This window comes from Lepidochelys kempii, chromosome 23 (assembly GCF_965140265.1).
Source record: "Lepidochelys kempii isolate rLepKem1 chromosome 23, rLepKem1.hap2, whole genome shotgun sequence".
In the NCBI taxonomy this organism is placed as follows: Eukaryota; Metazoa; Chordata; order Testudines; family Cheloniidae; genus Lepidochelys; species Lepidochelys kempii.
Window position 1 is genome coordinate 3,897,541 of NC_133278.1, and position 21,204 is coordinate 3,918,744.

A 21,204-nucleotide genomic window follows, 5' to 3' on the forward strand; every position below is an offset into this window, starting at 1 on the left:
AAATCAGTTGGCCCACACTCTGGTACTAGCTGCCATGAGTCCTTTTTTTCCTGGGTAGACCTACCCTTAGCCTATCTCTGCCTCCATTTCCCAGCTGTGAGACGGGGATAACAGGGCTGCCCTACCGCACTGGTGGTTGTGCGGATAGATAAGTACCTGAAACAGAGTTAAGGTTACAGTAGTAAGTTGCATGACCTTTATACAGAATACAGAACCCAGCTGCCATTTTAAAAGAGAAGGGTTAGTGGAAGGGAATTTTGTATACATCTTCTTACAGCTCATACAGCTGGCCAATATTAAGATTGACAAGTGGGCATTCGCCTAACACAATAATCCCCTTAACTCTGACCCACAGAACATACCGGTTAGAGTTCTGAATGACAGTAATCTTATACTAACCTGTATCGATCATTAATGTTACGTTTACATACATTAAATATTTGATCAACCCTGCCAATGATGTATAAGCTGAAAGAGGTCATCAGTGGGTTGTAGTTAAGGCGGTTGCTGAAATATACAAGATGAATTTTCTCTTCTCAGTATCATCATTAGCTGAATGAATAGTAGAATAAAGGTGATTGTGCATACACAGTTTATTACCCTTGCAGCGCATACATCAGGTGAATGACAGCTGACAAGGGAAAAAGCCTTGCATAAAATGGGCAACCTTAAGTCTGATCCCCAAGAAATGCTTTTGAATTCTTTCAAAATAGGCACGGCTGGGTGCGGATAAAATAAATCATATCTGCTTGGAAATAGCAATGTATATACAGACTATTAAAGTTCATAAGTACACCTTGCGGGTAAGAATTAAAGCTGATCTTAGAATGTGTAAACTGATTTCATACAGATGAGTGTTGTATCTAGATGAACATTTCCTGACGCTTTGATGCTTAAGGATTTTTGAATGGAGATCGTAGAACCATAGAAATGTAGGACTGGAAGTGACCTCGAGAGGTCATCTAGTCCAGTCCCCTGCACTGAAGCAGGGATAAATATGAACTAGACCATCCCTGACAGGTGTTTGGCTAACCTGTTCTTAACCTCCAATGACAGAGATTCCACAACCTCCCTAGGCAATTTATTCCAGAGCTTAACCACCCTGACAGGAGGTTTTTCCTAATGTCCCACCTAAACCTCCCTTTTAGCAATTTAAACCCATCGCTTCTTGTCCTGTCCTCAGTGGATAAGGAGAACGATTTATCACCCTCCTCTTTATCATAACCTTTTATACACTTGAAGACTTATTACGTCACCCCTCAACCTTCTCTTCTCCAGACTAAACAAACCCTGTTTTTTCAGTCTTTCCTTCTGGGTCATGTTTTCTAGACCTTTAATCATTTTTCTTGATCTCCTCTTGACGTTCTCCAATTTGACCACATCGTTCCCAAAGCGTGGTGCCCAGAACTGGACGCAACACTCCAGTTGAGGCTGTGTCAGTGCGGAGTAGAGTCGCGTTTCGTGTCGCGCTTACTACCTTCTTTCTTGCTGATCCATCACAGAATGAGGCTCGCTTTTTTTGCAACAGTGTTACACTGTTGAAATACCAGTTTTGTACCATGCATGGAGGTTGTATGAATTTTACCAGTGACCCTAACTCTGAGTTCAAGGTGTTTTTGAACATGGGGGAAATTTTACAAGGAGTAGAGGCTGGGCACACAGGAGTGTAATTGCCAGGATCACTTGTCATTCCTTTTTTGAAGATTGGTGCCACATTTGCTTTTCTCTAATTGTCTTCCGCTTCCTGGGTCATATGTGAAGCGGAAGACAATTAGAATTGTCTTCTGTTTTTTCAGAAACAAAGGCCCAAGTTTCCCAAGGCTTTGTCTCTAGGAGAAAGTCGTGCCATTGTCTCTATACCAGATTGGGGAAAATGGCACAACCCCACCTAGTGTGGATACAGTGATACTGGGATAAAAATGCTTATACCACAATAACTTATTCCAATATGGGAAGGGGAATAAGCCATAAATCACCTTTATCCTGGTATAACTGCATCCACATGAGGGATCATACTGATACAACCGTACCCACAAAAAAATTCAGCCCACCTAACCAGCCTATAATCTGTGTGTAGACCAGGCTGGAGTATAGCAGCTAAGGCCCAGATCCTCAAAAGGATTTAGGCACCTAGCTCCCATGGGAGTTAGGAATCTAAATGCTTCTGAGGATCTGGGCCTAATTCCTTAAGATGTATCTGATCCAGACTGGCTAATTCTTACACACTGAGCTTTTCCAGGTCCCCTCTGCCTGCTCTTTATCGCCAGTTGCTTGGATAAAGATCTTTATTCCTTCCTAAGGGCTAAAAGTATGCAAGCCTTGCCGACACCGGCTATAACAAACTCACGTTACTAGGGTTATCGACGTCAATTCACACGTATAAAGGATGCATCTTCTAGCACTAAGTTGCCCACGCCTCTCCTGTTGTATTTTCCTTGTTAGAGACAAGAGGGCCAGATTTCTAGCTGGGGTAAATCGCCTGTCACGCCGTTGGAGTCGACAGGGACAGATCCCCAGCTGGGATGAATTCGCCAACACTCCATTGGAGTCCGTGGCACTGCACAAGCGGAGGACCTTTATTAACGCTGAGGTCTCACCTTCTGATTGGCCCAAGATCCTCAAAAAGGAGCCCAGTCTCCCTCCACCACGTTGGAGTCCTTGTTGAGTTCATAGACTCCTAGATTTCAAAGTCAGAAGGGCCCATTGCGATCACCCCCTGTACAACCCAGGCCAGAGAACGACCCCGAAACAATTCCTCAAGCCGATTTGTTAGAAAAACATCCCATCTTGATTTTAAAATTGTCAATGGTGGAGAATCCACCCTGGGTCACCACCCTTGGTCAACTGTTCCAGTGGTCAATTACCCTCACTGTTAAAAATGTAAGCCTTATTTCCAGTCTGAATTTGTCTAATTTTCAACCACTGGATCTCTACTAGACTGAAGAGCCCGTTATTAAATACCTGTTCCGCATGGAGGTACTGATACGCTATTGTCAATCACCCCTTAACCTTCTCTTTGTTAAACTAAATAGATTGAGCTCTTTGAGTCGATCACTGTGACCTGTGAATTCTAATCCTTTAATTGTTCTTGTGGCTCTTCTCTGACCCCTCGCCAATTTATCAACATCCTTCTTGAACTGTGGACAGTCAGAAATGGATGCAGGATTCCAGCTGGTCACACCAGTGCCAAATACAGAGGACCAATAACCTCTCTGCTGCGACTCACATTTCCCCTGTTGATACATCTTAAAATCGCATTCGCTTTTTTGACCACAGCAAACCCCTTCTGCTTTGTTAACAGCCCTGCGTTCCCTCTAGGTGAGAGAGTTGTTAAAGCCCCACGTTCCCCTGGTTAACTCAACACCTGCAGTCCTCATTCAGCTGCAGTGGGCCTCCCTCGAGTTTGCTAGTGGCATATGTAACCCCGCCAGCCTCAGAGGCAGTGACAGTGAGTAACGTGGGACGGGGGGCGGGGGGAGGTCAACCCATTTTCAACCCCTACAAAAAGGATCGTGTCCAGGATGGACCTTGTTTCATCCAAAGATGTTTTTTGCATTCCTCTAGCTGAGGTCATCTCTAGGTCTGGCTTTGAACTGATTTAGAGCAACCCCAGGGGCTAATCAAGTTTTGAATGAACTAACTGGATACCTCCTCAAAGCTCCTTGGGATCACGTGGCCAGTGGCTTGCATTCTGCAGTGCGTTCTACCAGTTAGAGCAGAGAGACCTGGGAACTAGGACTCCTGGGTTCTGCCACTGACTCCCTGAGCTTGGGCTAGCCCATTGTATTCGTCTGGAGAGACTTGGAGCCCAGTCTCCTGGGATCTGGTCCCAAATCTGCCACTGACGTTCTACATAGGTTCTTATCCCGCAGCATCTGGGCGCCTTCCAGTTGTGCATTGAGCAACATGGCTAACATTTGTCATGTGTGCTTTTGTTCTCACATCCTCTCCCCAGGGGGAGAATTGTGTGTGCAGTAGGGTGGTTTGTTTAGGAAGGGTTTTGTTATTGTTTTAAAATGTCCATGCAGCTCTGTGTTAGCGACGGCTGGGCAAAGGGGGGCACCTTGCACTGGGAGCAGAAAGTGGGGACGGGCCTTAGTGCCCCCGTGGAGTTTGTTCCCCAGACTGGGGACGTGCCTGCCCTGCTGTTTCCTGGCAGAAAGTCCCCTGATGCTAGAGGAGCGGAATTATCGACCAGGGTCCCCAACCCAGAGCGTTAGCCTCTATGGGTATGTCTACGCTGCCCAGCACAAGAGAGACCCCCCTCCTTAGGCTTCAGAGCCCAAGCTGCAACATCCACCCAACTATTTTTCGAGGGCTAGCCCAAGCCGTGCTAGCCTGGGATTGTCAATCCGGGCTGGGAGGTATGGTGCCACGGGCAGCGTAGGCATACCGCGGGCGCAAGATAAGGACCGAGCCCTTGCACTTGCCTCGGTTCTGTGGGAAGCCAGCGTAAGGAGTGGAGGATGAGTGAGATTGGCTCGCTCTAGCAGTGTTCGGTACTCTTTGGAGTTTGTTGAGTGCTGAAGGCTTCATGCCCAGGTCTGTCTCCTGGTTGTAGTCCGATCAAGGGCTGGTGAAGGCATGAACAACCGAGGCTTGGTCGTTGTCCGCCAGGATGGGACAGAGCCCCCTGGCCAGCCAGAGATGCGATGTGTGGATGCTGCAACCAGGAATCCAAGAGCACTCCCAAGTGACGGACTGCCCTGACCCTTTGTGGGTGTGCGCCCTGGCTGCAAACACCTTGAGACACTCACCTCTGCCCGCCAGCAGCCCCTCTGTCTTGCTTGGGTTTGTGATGGTTCTCGGGGTGCCCAGGGCTGTGAGTCACCCCTCTTGCCTCCAGCGTGAGGCAGTCTTGCTTGTGCTTAGCGGGACATCAGTCGCACAAGCCCTCTCCTCTGGGCTCGGCCAGCCTTTGCTTTGCCTTGCAGGTGAACAACAGGCGCACCCCAGCTCCTGAGGTCCCTGGAAGCATTTCCTGTGTTATATCCAGCCCCTGACCCGGGGGCTGTGTCTGCTTTACCACAGGAACAGCACACACCAGCCTGGGAGCTTCAGCTCAAGACATTTGTTGTCAAAGATTCAAGGGATAGTGAGTAACAAAAGGTGACATCGCAAGTGGAATCATCATACGCTTTTTAGAGACTGGTTTCAGAGTAACAGCCGTGTTAGAAAGCTCATGCTCAAATAAATTGGTTAGTCTCTAAGGTGCCACAAGTACTCCTTTTCTTTTTAGAGACTAAACTTCACGGGCTAAAGAAGTTTCTCACCCCAAGTCCTGCAGCGTTTCCAGCTGGGGTTGGCTAAGGCCCTGCTTTCATGAACAGAAAGGTGCTGTCCATTTGCTTCCTAAGTGTAGGACCAAGGGCTGTCGTCTTTGTCTCCTAGGGGTACCCCCAAAGTTCACCACCCCCGGGGCTTGTTTCTCCCTGTGTGCTGCTTCCCTGTTGCTGTCACAGCTCTTCGTTAACATCTGATTTCCTATGTAAATAGGCAATAGCTTTCAGTGCTTAATTTACATCCCAACAGGGCCTGTTTTTCACCTCTGCTGGTGACTAATATCTTGATACAGATGCTAAGAATGTATTTCCAGTACACATAAATAACTTCTTACATCGTACCTGTACAGACAGTTCACAGCTATATTGATAACCAGCGTGACTCCTGCTTTCATTTGAGACCTTACATGGCAGTCTTTGGTGAACCAGAATGTACATACCAGAATCAAGAGGTGCCTGTGCTCCTCTGTTCCCCGTCAGTTGGCATTAAGAGGTTCTTGGGTCATACAGTTCAGCTGATCTTAGAATCATAGATTCAGAGAAGATTAGGGTTGGAACAGACCTCAGGAGGTCATCTCGTCCAACCTTCTGCTCAAAGCAGGACCAACCCCGACTCAATCATCCCAACCAGGGCTTTGTCTTCATCCATGAGTTGATCGCACCCAAGCACTGGGCCATTTTGGTGGTAGTAGTGTGGTCCTGTGTGGTGAAGGATACATAGAGCTGTGTGTCATCTGCACACAACTTATATCTGTGGCCCCTGTGACCAGTTCTCCTACCACTTTCATGTAGTTGGTGGATAGGACCAGAGAGAATGGACTCTTGTAGGATTCTGCAAATGAGGGGTCTGGTGGCGGAGGGGCAGTTACACCACATTCTCTGTGTGACCATGGGTGACTGTCTATCGAGGGTGTTACATCAAAGTCATCCCCATGCTGTCATAGCATTTGAGGAACTTCACCCTTCTCTGCATTGGTAAAGAGGGCGAGGACTTCCCACCAGGGTTATGAGGCCCCTCTAATTAATGCTTTTACAGTGCTTTGAGATCCTCTCATGGAGAGAGCTTGAGAAAGGCCACGTTATTTTTAATTCGCTATAACCGAGGTTAGCTCAGACAGTGTTTCTCAACCAGGGGTACGTGTACTCCTGGGGGTACGCAGAGGTCTTCCAGGGGTATATCAACTTATCTTGATATTTGCCTAGTTTTACAACAGTCTACATAAAAAGCACTAGCGAAGTCAGTAGAAACTAAAATTTCATACAATGACTTGTTTATACTGCTCTACATACGATACGCTGAAATGTAAGTACAATATTTATATTCCAATTGATTTATTTTATAATTAGACGGTAACAATGATGAAAGTCAGCCATTTGTCAGTAACAGTGTGGCTGGGACACTTTTGTATTTTTCTGTCTTGCTTTTGCATGCAAGTCGTTTTTAAGTGAGGCGTAACTTGGGGGTGCGCAAGACGAATCAGATTCCTGAAAGGGGTGCGGGTACAGTCATCTGGAAAAGTTGAGAGCCACTGAGCTCAGGAAACTTCACCCCAAGAGGAGGTGTGTTGGGCTTGTCACTTACAAACCTGGTGGAGCCTAGAACACAGACATTCTGTCCTGTAACATCCTGATGGCCGTGTGTCTGTGTGTGTCTGTGTCCGTCTGTCTGTCCTGGGGTTCCCGGGACCTTGAGCCTCAAAATATCCTAACTCCTCGCCGCTGTGTGTTTGTTACATATGCTCTTGCTACTCCATTGACTATTTCTCCCCAAGAAGTGATGTCCTACCACACACATTTCCACGTCTCCTCCCCATTTAGGATGACACCTTAACCGCTTGGCCTCCTGGGCAAAGTTGAGTGTCGCTACATCCACGGTCTCCTGTTGTGATATTGTGTCATCCTGGCGTGACAACAACGTCTGTCCTCTGTGACTCAAACATGTAGCCTGAGCTACCGTCATGGGTCCCATTGACTACTTAACCACCCCACGTTGAGGGTTTATACCTACTTAGACTACAGTGGAGAAGTTATCAGTGGAAGGGTGCAGAATAGAGACTATCCAGTGCTCTGTCTGTGATAATTACTTTAATTAGCCAACCTACCCACAGTACGCACACTGCCAGCTGATCAAGGAGAGAGAGAACAAGACGTGAGGTCTAACATTTGCATAGTTCACACCGTGCCTTGCAGAGAAACCCAAAATGTTAGTCATCACCAGTGATCGTCATCCTGGCCTTTCCCATGGCACACAGGCCGGGATACGGCTTTTATAATGTGTCACGCCGACCCCCACTATGCCTAATGCATATTCGGTAGGGGTTCCAGCCCCTTTTCCTTATCTGTATTTCCTCACCCTACTCTTGGTGGGGGGCTCTTCTGCCCTAAGTTACTCGCCCTTTTACTTCAAGCTTATTAGCATATACGTCAATTAGCTACCATGGCGTTTTTGGATTCGGACAGCTATCGACGTTCCCAGCTTCAACGATCTAAAGCCAATACAAATTGGCATCTTGCGGCTACCTGTCAGCAGTCTTCTCACGTCACTCTGTCTCGTGACATCTTGTGAGATAGGTTTAGTTACATGTGTCAAGTCTTTAGGCCATAGACCTTCATTAGTTCGGCTGAGCTAGGTTCGTTACAGGCTCGCAGCCTGTAGGCTTTTGCATTGACTCCCTTAATCCATACCTAGATCTCATTTAGCATCTGTCAATATATCTATAGCAACATGGCTGGCGGCAAATGTCACATGGCCGTGACATTCCGATGGCCCTAGAAGATACCTGGGGAGCCTGGTAGGTGCTGATGCAGAACGTGTGTTTGAGAGAGATGCAACAAAATCAAGGTGATGCTGGAGAAAGCGACTGGACCCTATCCTGACAGGTGGAGGAGGCAGGAGGATCGCTGCTGGTACATGGACATCCTCCCTTCATCCAGGTGCCCTCTCTAGAGGCGGGCCAGTCCCAATGGGAGGAAGTGCACAGCAGGGGGCTGGGAGTCAGGACTCCTGGGTTCTAGTCACAGCACATGGAAAGAAGGGGTTTCGCTTCACAGCAGTGTGACCTAGTGGATCAAGCACTGGCCTGGGTCTCAGGCAACCTGGGTTCTCTTCCCAGCTCTGCTGCTGGGAGCCCTCGGACAAGTCTCTTCACTGCTCTGTACCTCAGTTTCCCTACCTGTAAAGTGGGGATAATGATACTGCGCCTCCTTCGTGAAGTGTTTTAGGATCTACTAATAAAAAAGTGCTTGATGTTAATCCCTAGCTCTTATTCTACAGATTAGAGCAAAGGGACTGACCCGGGGCTCCTTCAATCTGCTCTTAGCTCTGCAAACAGGTGAGGTCTACTAATGAAAACAAGGGTTTGGCTGTCAGGACTCCTGGGGTCTCTTCCCAGCTCTGCCACTGAACTGTGGGCAAGTCACTTCCTCTCTCTGGGGTTCAGTTTACCCTGCTGTAAAGGGAAAATAATGTTCACCTGATTCATTGGGGCTGATGACGTGAGGTTGAGTAACTCAGAGTAAAGAGCTGTGAGAGCCTCCGATGGGACTCTTGGGTTCTATCCCCAGGTCTGGGAGGGGAGTAGGGTCTAGAGGTTGGAGCTGGGTGTCAGGACTCCTGGGTTCTATCCCCAGCTCTGGTGTCTAGTGGTTAGAGCAGAGGAGCTGGGAGTTGAAGAAGGAATCTGGGGGGGGCTGTTTTGGGGGGGAGTTCCAGGTCCCTTGGGAAGCCCATGACTCTCCCTCCACCCTTCGTGGAAAGGGGTTTAATTGTACCTTCTAGTAAAGGGAAGAGGGTCTGGTATGGATGCTGATGGGAGGCCTTGTAAGACCTCTAGGGGTGTGTCTACACTGCAGTGTAAACCTGGACTCAGACTCAGGTTTGAGCCCAAACCTCATTTCCATCCCCACACAAATCTGTCTAGCCCAGGTCAATAAATACTCTGGAGCTAGGACCCACCCAAGGGTGTTGGTCAGAACCCAAGTCCAGCTCAGACTCCGGTCCAAGCCCTGTCATTTTGCAATGTGGACGCAGCGCAAGCCGTGGACCCGAGTCAGCAGGTCGGTGCAGTGCAGTGTGGATGCATTAACCCTGGCTATGAGACCCAGGCCCGGCAATTGTAAACCTGATGCAGGACCCGCAGACCTAGGTTTACAATGCAGTGTAGTCATACCCTGGCTGTGTCCCACTGCCTCTGGGATGGATAGAGACCTCTCCCCAGCGAGGACAGCTGTGCCAACCTTGCTGCCATCTTGGATGGCAAACTGAGCCAGTCCGCTGGCTTTTCACTCCTCTCCCTGGCCAGGTTTTCCCAGGATTGTCCCTTTTTTATATTTAGGTGGCTATCCTGGTAAATCTATATCTTCCCAGGACATTAAAAGTCTTGAGTTTTGTCAGTCACAGCACCGCTGGCTCCCCCAGCCTATCATGGCTCTAGTAGGGGGAGACATGGGGCAGCAGCTCCCAGCTCCGGAGCGTCTGGGAGCCACGGGGATGGGGCGGCTCGGAACGAGCAGTGCCCAGGTACCGGCTGTGGGGGCCACTGCTGGGCAGGAGCAGGGTGGATCTGGCAGGCTCCGTCCTGCGTGGCGAGGTTGGTGCCCGCAGCAGGCCAGGGAGCAGGAGCCCACAGGGGCTGAGGAGACAGTGCCCTGGGTGAGGGGTCGGTGGTACTCCGGGGTGTATGTGGTGGGTGTGGTGGGGCAGGCAGTTGTCCCCGTTATTTGTACCGCCGAGGTGGCAACCCTATCCTGATGGCGCCACGCCCCAGATAACTCTGTGCCTAGCCCTCCCGTCCTCCCACAACCACCCTGGTTCCCCCTCCTTACTGCAGGGGAAGGGGGTCACCGAGAGGGGGTGCTGATTAGGCATGGAGGCTTTTAATTAAGGCTGGGCCAATTGGCTCGGCAGGAATAGCCCCACCCCTTTGCCCTGAGCAATCCCTCACCTCAAATCTCTCTCCTGCCTTCCTGTCCCTCACCCCTGCCTCAGGCCTGGCCTGGCGGGAAGGAACACCCTCCAGTACAGTGCAAGAGACAAGCAGTGCTCAGGGGGGTGACTAGCCCAGAAATCGGGTGGAGAGAAGAGGGGCTGGGGAGGATGGAAGGGAGAAGGAATGTGGGAGGAAGAGGAGAGGAGTTGCCTGGGGCAAGCTCTCGTCTCCTTTCCAATCCCCCGCCCCAGCCAAAATGTCAGTGGTCGCAGCAGCATCACCCTGGTGCCACTTCCTGTCACAAATCCAGCCCGTGGCCGGGTGGGGCTCAGATACCAGGGGGCTGAGTCCGGATGATAAGCGCCTAGGCAGAGAGAGAGGGGGGAGGCGGCAGCCATTTTGAAAGAGCAGCCCATAGCCACGCTCCCACTGACAGTGGTAGGAGGCGATGGCGGCCATTTTGAACAAGGTCAGCCCATAGTTTTGCTTCCATTGGGGACAATAGGAGGCAGTAGTGGCCATTTTGAATGAGGTCGACCCATAGCCTTGCTTCCATTGCGGGAGAGAGAATGAGGGGGTCTAAATTAGCTGTTACTACTCAAGAAAGAGATCTCGACGGCGGCGTGGATAGTTCTCTGAAAACATCCACTCAATGTGCAGGGCTGTCAAAAAAACAAACCGACTGTTAGGAACCATCAGGAAAAGGAGAGATAATATGACAGAAAATACCATGTTGCCTATATATAAAGCCATGGTATGCCCACGCCCTGAATACTATGTGCAGATCTGGTGGCTCCCATCTCAAAAAAGATCTATTAGAAATGGGGGAAGGGCAACAAAAATGATGAGGGGGATGGAGCATCTTCCACATGAGGGGAGATTTTCAAACCTGGGACGGTTCAGTTTGGAAAAGAGACGCCTGTGGGGGGTTATGACGGAGGGCTATAACATTATGACTGGGGTGGAGAAGGTGACTAGGGAAAGTGTTATTTATTCCTTCATGTCACACAAGAATCAGGAGTCACCCAGTGAAATGGACAGGCATCAGGTTGAAAACAAACAACAGGAAGTACTTTGTCACCCTGCATGCAGTCAACTTGTGGAACTCCTTGCCAGTGGATACTATGAAGGCCAAAAGTATAACTGGGTTCAAAAAAGAATGAGATAAGTTCCCGGACGGCAGGTCCGTGACATTAGCCAAGATGCTCAGGGATGCAACCCCATGCTCCGGGTGTCCCTAAACCTCTGACTGCCAGAAGCTGGGAGTGGATGACTGAGGATGGATCACTAGATAATTGCCCTGTTCTGTTCATTCCCTCTGAAGCACCTGGCATTGGCCACTGTCAGAAGGCAGGATACTGGACTAGATGGACAATTGTGCTGGGCTGGATGGACCACTGGGAACAGTAGGCGGCGATGGCGGCCATTTTGAACAAGGTCATCTTGTGACGTCACACCCATTGGGAGAAATATGCGATGATGGCAACCATTTTGAACAAGGTCCACCCGTGTTCTCACTTCTGAGGGTGGTGGCCATTTTGAACAAGGTCAGCCCCTAGCCTCGCTCCCATTGGGAACAGTAGGAAGCGGTGGCAGCCATTTTGAATGAGGGAAGTCCTTGGCACAATCATGGTCCTTGCCTGGGCTGCACCATTCTTCCCGACATTTGAAGGGGCTAAAGCAGGGTGCAACCCACTCAGGTCTGACGCGTCTGCCCCACCATAGATTGAGTCTGAGGAGCAGATGGGCCAAATTTGATTGGCATTGCAACCTAGCACTCGGGGTCTCAACACCACTCAAATTTGTCCCTCTGGAGGCGGAGGCAGAGCCTGGCCAAACCCGAATGGCCCTGCATCCCCATGTACCAGATCTCAACGCTATCTGATTTCGGGGCCCTTCAAACAGGGGCCTGGGGCAAACTACCCTTAAACTGGTACAGGAGGTTTTGGGGGTCAAGGCAGGAGTGCCTGATGAAGCCCAGGACTCTCCAGAGGTGTGGGCTGCCCATGGCAGGGCACTTGCAGGGGACTGGCTGTTCCCCAAAGTACTGGCTCCTGCTCTCTGCTTCCAGCTCATGCTACAGGTGCCCGGGTTGCTCTTGGCAAAGAAGAGCCTGGAGGCCTGGAGCAGCGACTGGAGACAAAGAGGAGAAAGCCAATCCTCGGGGCTACTGCATAACAGGAGAGAAACTGCCTGCTGGGACTGGAGCAGCCGGCTACTGGCGAGGGAGTTGTCCTGGAGATTGGACAGGGAAACCAGGTGCAGGGACCAAGCAGCCCAGCATAGGAGACAGATAAGACCAGGCACCATGTGTTGGAGTCCACCATCCTATGGCAAAGTTTGAGGATTCAGCCCTCCCACCCCAGCCAAATATGGAGATTAATCCTCCCCCCCCCCCCCCCCCTGAGCAGCTCTCAGGCCAACTAGCTAGCGGAGAGATGCAGGAAGCAACCAAAAGCCAGAGCAGAGGCTCGGGGCTTCTAGACAGGGAAGGGGGAGGGTGGTTAGCCTGCAGCTTGGACAGAGCAAGGGCCAAGAAGAGCAGAGAGAGAGGGAGTGGGCAGGGATCTGGGAGGATGCCAGGGAAGGATGGAGTTGAGGACCAGCCGGGTGGGATCCAACCAGCCGGAGATGATGCATTACTGGTGGCCTAGAGGAGAACGTGGCAGGAATCAGTCTGGGTCTGGCCAAAGGCCTTTAGCCCAAAGAACAAGCAGGAGCAGGGAGATTATGGAGATGACCCAGCAGGGTTTAGCAGCAGCAGGGTGGGAAGGGGACAAATTTAGAAGTGCTGAAGGTGAGCTTGGCCTCTGTCAAAGGCTAGGAGAGAGATCACGGCCAGGTCCTGCAATGCTCAGCTGCCAGGACCTGTATCCAGGGGATGATTCCTTTCCTCACCCCCCGCCCCCCCCCACACACCTCCCCCCCCACCCCTACACACACACACCCTGCATGGGGAAGAGTTTACTCTCTGATCTCTGCCCGGGGCACACACTGGGGAGCTGGGTAAACTCATTGGTCCGTATTGGCAAACCTGTCAGCCCAGGGCTCTCTTCGGAGCCTGGAGGGCACCAGATATGGAGTGGCTTGCGCAATGGGAGGTTAGACCCTCCTTGATCACGCCCCCACCACCTCCATTTTTACCCCCTGCAGACCCTGGCCTTGCAGAGACCTGGGCTGAAATGTTCACTCCCTGGAGAGCAGCGCTGTGTCCTCTCTCAGGGATGAGCATATGGGACTTGGTGGCTGAGGGACTGAGCTTGCTCACTAGCAGACGGGCAGAGGTTTGCACTGTTATTACGGTAACTCCCGAAGAGCAGGGCCCCATTGGGGTAGGTTATGTATACATGGGACAACACCCCAGGATGGGCCATCTGGAGGGGCTGAACCTGGGACCTCTGGATTTAGGAGCTAGTCTCTACCGTTTGAGATTAACTCAGCAGTAGCAGGTTTCAGAGTAGCAGCCGTGTTAGTCTGTATCCGCAAAAAGATAAAGGAGTACTTGTGGCATCTTAGAGACTAACAAATTTAGTCTCTAAGGTGCCACAAGTACTCCTTTCAGCAGTAGCAGTCACACAAACCTTGGATCCTGCTGGGAAAGGGTCAGATGGGTTCTGCTGACTCTCTGCTGCTGGTGGCTCTTTTACCCTCCCTGGAGGCAAGGGAGGAGGAAGGGATTTCCTGGGGACAGAGGACCTAGGGTGTGGGCTGAGCAGTCCTGGGGAGGAGCCCTAGGAGGCAGCTTGGCCTAGGGAGAACGTTTGAGTTCGACTTTGGTACCTGATTGTTGTTTTAATAAAGCCAAACTCTAGGGAGGGGAGAGTGAGTTTGGTTTCTGCATAGTGTAGTTGGGCTGGGTATGTAGAGGAGGCTGGGCCTGGAAGAGACCCCAGACACATCGGGGTTCAGAGTAAAGAGCAGATTAGTTTGTTGCAAACTGGAACCAAATCCTTGTGTCTCAGGAAAGCATTGTCCATTCTGTTAGGCTACACAGCCGCTCAGGTTTTCATGTTCCAAGATTTCTGCAGTTGGAAAAACAAAATCATAACTTTCCGCTATTGCAGTAGAAAGCATTCCTCTATGCAAATTTCCCTTTTTCTCTGGTGGGAAAATCAACCATTCCCCCCGCCCCCCGCCTGCACCGGCGTTAAAGCTGTATATAAACAAAACTAGGAAACTGGAACCAAAGATAAATGTTGTGCAGAAGAGTCCAGGAGCTAATTTTTCTTTCCCCAGTTCATGTTTCCATTGAACGAGTCCTTTAAAGCTGGAAAATCCCAGACCCTGCCACTCCTTTGGAAGAATGCAAATGCTAAGGCCCTAGTTCCATACTGTCAATAGAAAATTTGTGTGAGAGAGACAGAGAAGCCACCCAGATCTGCCCATGCCTGGAATATCGGGTCCTGCTGTGGATGCTACGAAGCAAGAAAGATTTTTGCTGAACTGGAGGGGAATCCAGAGAAGTTCGGAGGGCTCAAGGGATCGATGAGAGAGAAATTAAAAGAGCTAAATATGGACAACCTGACTAAGCAACAACTGAGGGTCAGGCAAAATGTAGGAACGTAGGAGTTGCTTTGCCAGATCAGGCCAGACACCCGTCTAGCTAATCCCAGCTGCTTCAGGGGAAGACGCTAGAACACCCCTTGATGAGCAATGTTGGAATAACCTGCCCAGGGGGAAAGTTTCATCCGATAGTTGGAGCTTGCCTTGTGCCCTGAAGCAGTTTTCAAAGGTTTGAAGGGCCTTAGGGGCAGGGAGGGAGAGGAATTCCTTAATGGGGCGTGTGTGGAGTAATGCGAGAAGAGGCAAAGGTTTGGGTTCAAATGATCCATACGCAGATCCTGGAGTGTTTGCTCCGCTCCTGAGTTTCTGATCTGGTGATCCACCAAAGCATTGCAGCAGGCATGGCGATATTCTATCGGTGCTCAATAGGGACCCCTCCATATTTCAAAATCAAGGTCTCTGCTCGTTGCATTGATTCTTCTGCTGACCCGTGTGACTGTGGGTCGTGAAGGTTGGGCTGGGTGCACTTGAACTGACGTATCAAAGAGAATGTTCTAAGTGAGCCATTTGTGAATTGTGGCCATTTATTTGTGACTAGCTGATCTGGAATCCCATGGTGAGCGTGGCTACTCCATGAGTTGGTCATGACGGCATGGCTACTCCACGCATTGAGTGGGACAGCTTGTCTACTTGATGAATTGGTCATGATGGCATACTGGCATTGCTATTCCATGTGTTGAGAGTGGCCGCTTTGCGCCTCGATGAGTTGGCCATGACGCTATTGCTACTCGATGAGTTAGGCGCCATGGCGTTGTGACCCAGTGAGTTGGGCACCATGGCATTGCTGCTCGGTGAGCTGGGCGCCATGGCATTGCTATTCAATGAGTTGGGCGCCATGGCATTGTGACCCAGTGAGCTGGGCGCCATGGCATTGCTGTTCAATGAGTTGGGCGCCCTGGCATTGCCACTCGATGAGTTGAGAGTGATGGCTTCGCTACTCGATGAGTTTGGCATGGCAGCTTTGCACTGATTGCGTTGAGCGTGACAGGATTGCTATTTGATGTACTGACCATGCCAGTGTTGCTACTCAATGCATTGGGTGTGTCGGGTCTGGCACAGTGACTGGACAGAGCATACACGTCCTTCCTCACAGTCCCTTCCCCATTGAGCTAAGTTGCAAGTGGCTGCAGTCCAGACCCAGACACACAGCGGCCTGTGGTCATTATCTCTGGGAAGTTCATGAATTTCTGTGTTCGAGAAGCAGGGTGTTTGGTAAACATCAGCTGATTGGAGCGAGTCATTCCAGCCTGAAGTCGAGAGTTCCCAGTGCAATGTTGTGACAAACAAGGCTAATGGGATCCTTGGACACATAATGAGGGGAGCAGCGAGTACAGCTCGAGGGACAGGCGCCTCCTCCACACAGCATTGGGGAGACTGATAATGGAATACTGCCTCCAGGTCTGCCGTCGCCAGTTTAAAAAGGACATTGAAAAATTGTCAAGGGGCCAGAGAAGAGCTACAAAAATGACTTCCAAGCTAGAGAAAAGGTCTTGCAGTCAGAGACTTCAGCCAAGTCTCCACTACAAAATTAAGTCGACCTACAGCCACCACGGTGATTAAATCACTTTTGCGTGTTCACACGACACTCCTTGTGTCGGCGGTGTGCATCCTCACCAGGCGCGCTTGCACTGATTGAACTGTCAGAGTGGGGCACTGTGGGACGGCTCCTGAAAGCCAGTAACGGTCAACGTAAGAAAAACTTTTTCACTAGGAGGGTGGTGAAACACTAGAATGGGTTACCTAGGGAGGTGGTGGAATCTCCTTCCTTAGATATTTTTAAGGTCAGGCTTGACAAAGCCCTGGCTGGGTTGATTTAGTTGGGGATTGGTCCTGCTTTGAGCAGGGGGTTGGACTAGATGACCTCCTGAGGTCCCTTCCAACCCTGATATTCTATGATTCTGTGATTGCGCTGACCCGTGTGCTAGGCCTCTTGCAGAGGTGGAGTTGTTAAGTTGGCACAGCGGGCGAGTTACATCAGTGGGAGCTATATTTTAGTGTAGACGCTTACAGCGTTAGCTTGATGGAAGCTGCCTTGCGTCGACCTAACTCTGTAGTGTAGACCAGGCCTTAGAGAGCTCAGTCTGTGTAGCTTATCAGAAAGAAGACTGAGAGGTGACTTGAATATAATATTTAAATATCTTCATGGGGAGAAAATACCAGGTACTAAGGGGGGGTCTTTAATCTAGCGGAGAACAAGAACCAATGGATGGAGGTCAAAGCCAGACAAATTCCAATTAGAAATAAGGCACAATTTGTTTTACCAGTGCAGGTAAAACTGCCGAAGGAACTGATGGACTCTCCATCTCTTTGATGTCTTCATATCCAAACTGGATGTTTTATAGGAAAAGATGCTTTAGTCCAACACAAGTTCATGGGCTCGATACAGGGGAAACAGGGTGAAATTCTCAGGTGTGTGATATACAGGAGGTCAGAATCAGTGATCTAATGGTCCCTTCTGGCCTTACATTTGATGAAAAGAGTGGAAGTGATTCAAAGATGAGGAAAGGCTATCTCCAGTTAGCATGGATTGGAAGGGAGAGGGATCAAGAGGCAATGAGGTCAGAAAAGAGGCGGTCACAGAAGTCAAGGTGAGAGGTGACCAAGGGCTAGAGACAGGGGTGGATTGTAAGGGAAGCCAATGCTGGATCTGGGGAGAAGGAAAGAAGCAGAGTCATAGATGAGCGCCGAGGCTGGAAGCTCTGGTGACACTGTTCCCAAATGGGGCAGGTCAGTAGACAAGCATCCTGAGTCTTGGGCTGCTGGCAGTGCCCTAAGACAGCTCCAGTAGATGCCCCACCTTGTTTAGATGTCGCCCATGCCGATTCCAAGGGCATTAAAGCCAGGACCATGAAGGTAGGCAGATCTCTAGGGCAGGGGTTCTCAACCTTTTCCTTTCTGAGGCCCCCGCCAGCGTGCTATAAAAACTCCACGGCCCACCTGTGCCACAATAACAGGTTTTCTGCATATAAAAGCCAGGGCCAGCATTAGGGGTTAGCAAGCCGGGCCAGTCCCTCTCACGGTGGCACTCAGGGAAATTCAGATCGCTGCCTCCAAAGAGACAGTGCCTGTTGGATTCACGCCTATTTGAATATTACGGCCCTGAGATGGGTTAGAGCAGGGTTCTCGGCCTTTTCCTTTCTGAGCCCCCCCATAACATGCTATAAAAACTCCAGTGCTCACCTGTGCCCCAAGAACCATTTTTTGGCACATCCAGTCATAGGCGCCAACTCTGTGGGTGCTCCAGGGCCAGAGCACCCATGGGAAAAAAACAGTGGCAGCCCTGCGGATCGCACCTTCCCCTCCTCCCAACGTCTCCCACCCGCCACGATCCGCTGTTCCGTGGCATGCAGGAGGCACTGAGAGGGACGGGGGGTGGAATGGGGGCAGGAAGAGGTGGGGCGGGGGCTTAGGGGAAGGGGTGGAGAGGGGGCAGGGCCTGGGACGGAGCGGGAGTCGAGCACCCCCCAGGAACCAAAAAGTCGGCGCCTATGTGTCCAGTAGATTAAAAGCTTTGTGAAATGGATCGTTATACAGTGAAACACACACACATCTAGAATATAAAAAAGAAAAGGAGACTGGAGGTCCTGCAATGAAAAAATGTACATAGTGTCAAGCTTGTTGCTGCTGCTGTTCAATGATTCGCTCAAGCCGCGGGGGTATCTTCAGCCCCGGGTGGCAGGGCTCGGGCTTCGGCTTTCTGCCCTGTCTAACTTTGGCCCTGCTCTCTAATACATTTTGGCGGGTCCCCTGAAACCTGCTCGGGGCCCGCGCACCCCCAGTTGAGAACTTCTGGTTTAGAGTACAACATTATTAGGAACAAACAGGATTTAGGTGATATTAAGTGAGAGAAAAAGAGACAGATCTGGGTACAAACAGCATATGATTTCTAGTGAGTAGACGTGAATTCCAGCAAGTGATTTCTTTGCCTAAATGAATGTCTCACAGCACGTTAGCAGCATCTCCTGCCCTTCAGGTCAAGAGGATCCAACTTTCACAGGCTCACGGGCTGCAGCCCCTCAGTCCCCTAAGCAACAGATAAAGGAAATGTCTTTTTGCTCCCCTTATATTACCCGAAGGGCATTGTCTCTGCGTCAAGAGGCAGGGAGGCTTCTTGGGGTGCAGATTCTGTCCCCCGGCATGTTCTTCTCCACCGCTTGTTAGCTTGATGGTTTTGTTTACCTTACATGTAAATGTACTTTCATGCCACCAGCACACAGCTATAAGCCTTGGCACATACATTGCCCCATGATTTGGGGGCCCAGCGTGTCACCAGTTTACATATGGTACCTCGCCTGACACCTTTTAGAGATATATTGTGACAACAGTGGGTTGGGGTGATGAATGTGTCATGCCTGATACGACGTATAGTTGGCTTTGAGCGACTCCTGGGGTCACAGTGAACTTGGGCAAGTGACTCCCCTGCCCCTTCTGTGCCTCAGTTTTCCCATATGTAAAGGGCTTTCAGGCCTCCTGACAAAAGGTGCTATTGTTATTATTGACACAATGGTAGCGCCCGACTGTCCCAATCCATTAGGGCACCCACCGCGCTCGGCACTGTACAGACACCTACAGAGACAATGTCCCTGGGCGTGTGCTAAGCAAGTTCACCATGCGCGATGTGCTATACAGAGCCAGAGTAGGTGGAAGGGGTGCCCCCTAGGGCTTCCAAGGGGTCTGATCACATGCTGCAAACGTGGAGGAAGATCTAGTTGCTCTCCCCAGCTCTTCCATGGACTCCATTAATGATCCTTGGCAAATCACTTCCTCTCTCTTGCTGTAAAAGGGGGAGACTCATCCCTGGGTCTGCTTAGCCTGGGAGCTCTTTGGGGCAGGGGCATGAGTGAGCAGCACCGGGCCCAGCAGGGCCCAGCTGTTGGCTGGACTGTACTATAATACCTCTAAGTGCCTCCTTGTTTCTCAGTACGAGCTGTTGACCCTCTCCGCCACTCACAGCTCTGTGTGCGTTTCGTGTGCCCAGTCACCCAGGCTGTGGCTTGTCCTCGGGTGACTTCCAGCCTCCATTCCACGCCATCTCCCCTGCCCCACGCCCTTCCTGGCACCCCAACTTACCCAGCGGGAGCATTTGACTCTCACCTTGTGTGGGTGTAAACGCCGACACATGGGAGCATCTCGCTTTGGGACTCTGTAGGGAGGTCAATGGCCCTCTGCTGAACCCATCAGCTCTGCTCCACTCCCGTAGCACACACGTAAAGTCCCATCCCCAGCTGGTGTAGATCTGCAGTGCTCCATTGAAGTCCTGAATTGGGCTCAGTGTAAATCCTGGGACAGGATTCACATGGGAAGGCAGGAATGACAGAACAAGGAGCAGTGGTCTCAAGTTGCAGTGGGGGAGGGCTAGGTTGGATATTAGGAAACACTATTTCTCTAGGAGGGTGGGGAAGCACTGGAATGGGTTACCTAGGGAGGTGGTGGAATCTCCATCCTTAGAGGTTTTTAAGGCTGGCTTGACAAAGCCCTGGCTGGGATGATTTAGTTGGGGTTGGTCCTGCTTTGAGCAGGGGGTTGGACTAGATACCTCCTGAGGTCCCTTCCAACCCTGATCTTCTATGATTCTCTGAATCAGAGAGTCACTTCTTTGGTTGTGCCTAAGACCCAACATCTGGACGGGGTGCAACCAGCCCCCGTAAACCGGCACGTTTACGAACCAAGGTGCGCAGGGCCGGGGTCTCCGCCAAACAAAGACCCCCTCACCCCACGCTTGGGCTGGATTCCTTGGCCAGGGTGGTGTGGGAGGGGGCGGGGCAAGGGCCTGTTGACTGCCAGCCGGTTACCGTCTGCCCTAATTGTTTGTCCCCCCGCTCTTGTTCATTTCTAGGTTTAAGAGTGGCCCCCTGACCTCGGACCTGTGGCTCCGTCGTCCCCCCCCCCGGCCCGCCCCGCTAAAGAATGTTTACAGAGATGCCTCCTCGGACGCCTGGATCAGCAGCGGACGACGTACTGTTATTTTTTAATCTATAGATGATAAATATCGACTCCTGTTTGTTTTCTAAAGAGAAAAATATTTAATATTTATTCTTGCTGCTATGTGAGTTGGGGGGTGGGAGGGGACCAAAGGAACGGAGGAAGGTTGGGAAGGTGGAAAGTTGGCTGTGGGGGGGTGCGGATGTCTCTTTTGGCAGGGGGGAGGTTGTTTTGGGGGGGAAGCTGGAGAGTAGAGGGAGGGGGGATGTTGCACTGGAGATGCATCAGGAAGACGGTAGAGCAGTAGTCAGAAAAGGCCGGTCCTTTTCCAGCAGGGGGCTGCCAGGAATGGATTCTTGTTCCTTTTGCCCTGGCTTTTTAATTATGATTATTAATTATTATTATTATTATTTTAATGCTGTGGTTTTGTCTCAGACTGCTTCCCTGTCGAGCTGAAGGAAGGAAGCCCCGCCCCTTGCCACTTGGCCAATCAGAGCGGTGGATGGGGA

General features: G+C 50.8%; 1 protein-coding gene across 1 annotated transcript in view; it reads left to right on the forward strand.

Annotated features, from left to right (window-relative positions):
- Positions 1 to 20,846, forward strand: part of DLL3 (delta like canonical Notch ligand 3) — a 258,259-nt gene extending 237,413 nt beyond the window's left edge. The window contains exon 9 of the mRNA XM_073321919.1: positions 20,610 to 20,846. Coding sequence (XP_073178020.1) covers positions 20,610 to 20,615 — 6 coding nt within the window. The 3' untranslated portion in view covers positions 20,616 to 20,846. The remainder of the gene's footprint in view (positions 1 to 20,609) is intronic.
- Positions 20,847 to 21,204: the final 358 nt, after the last annotated feature.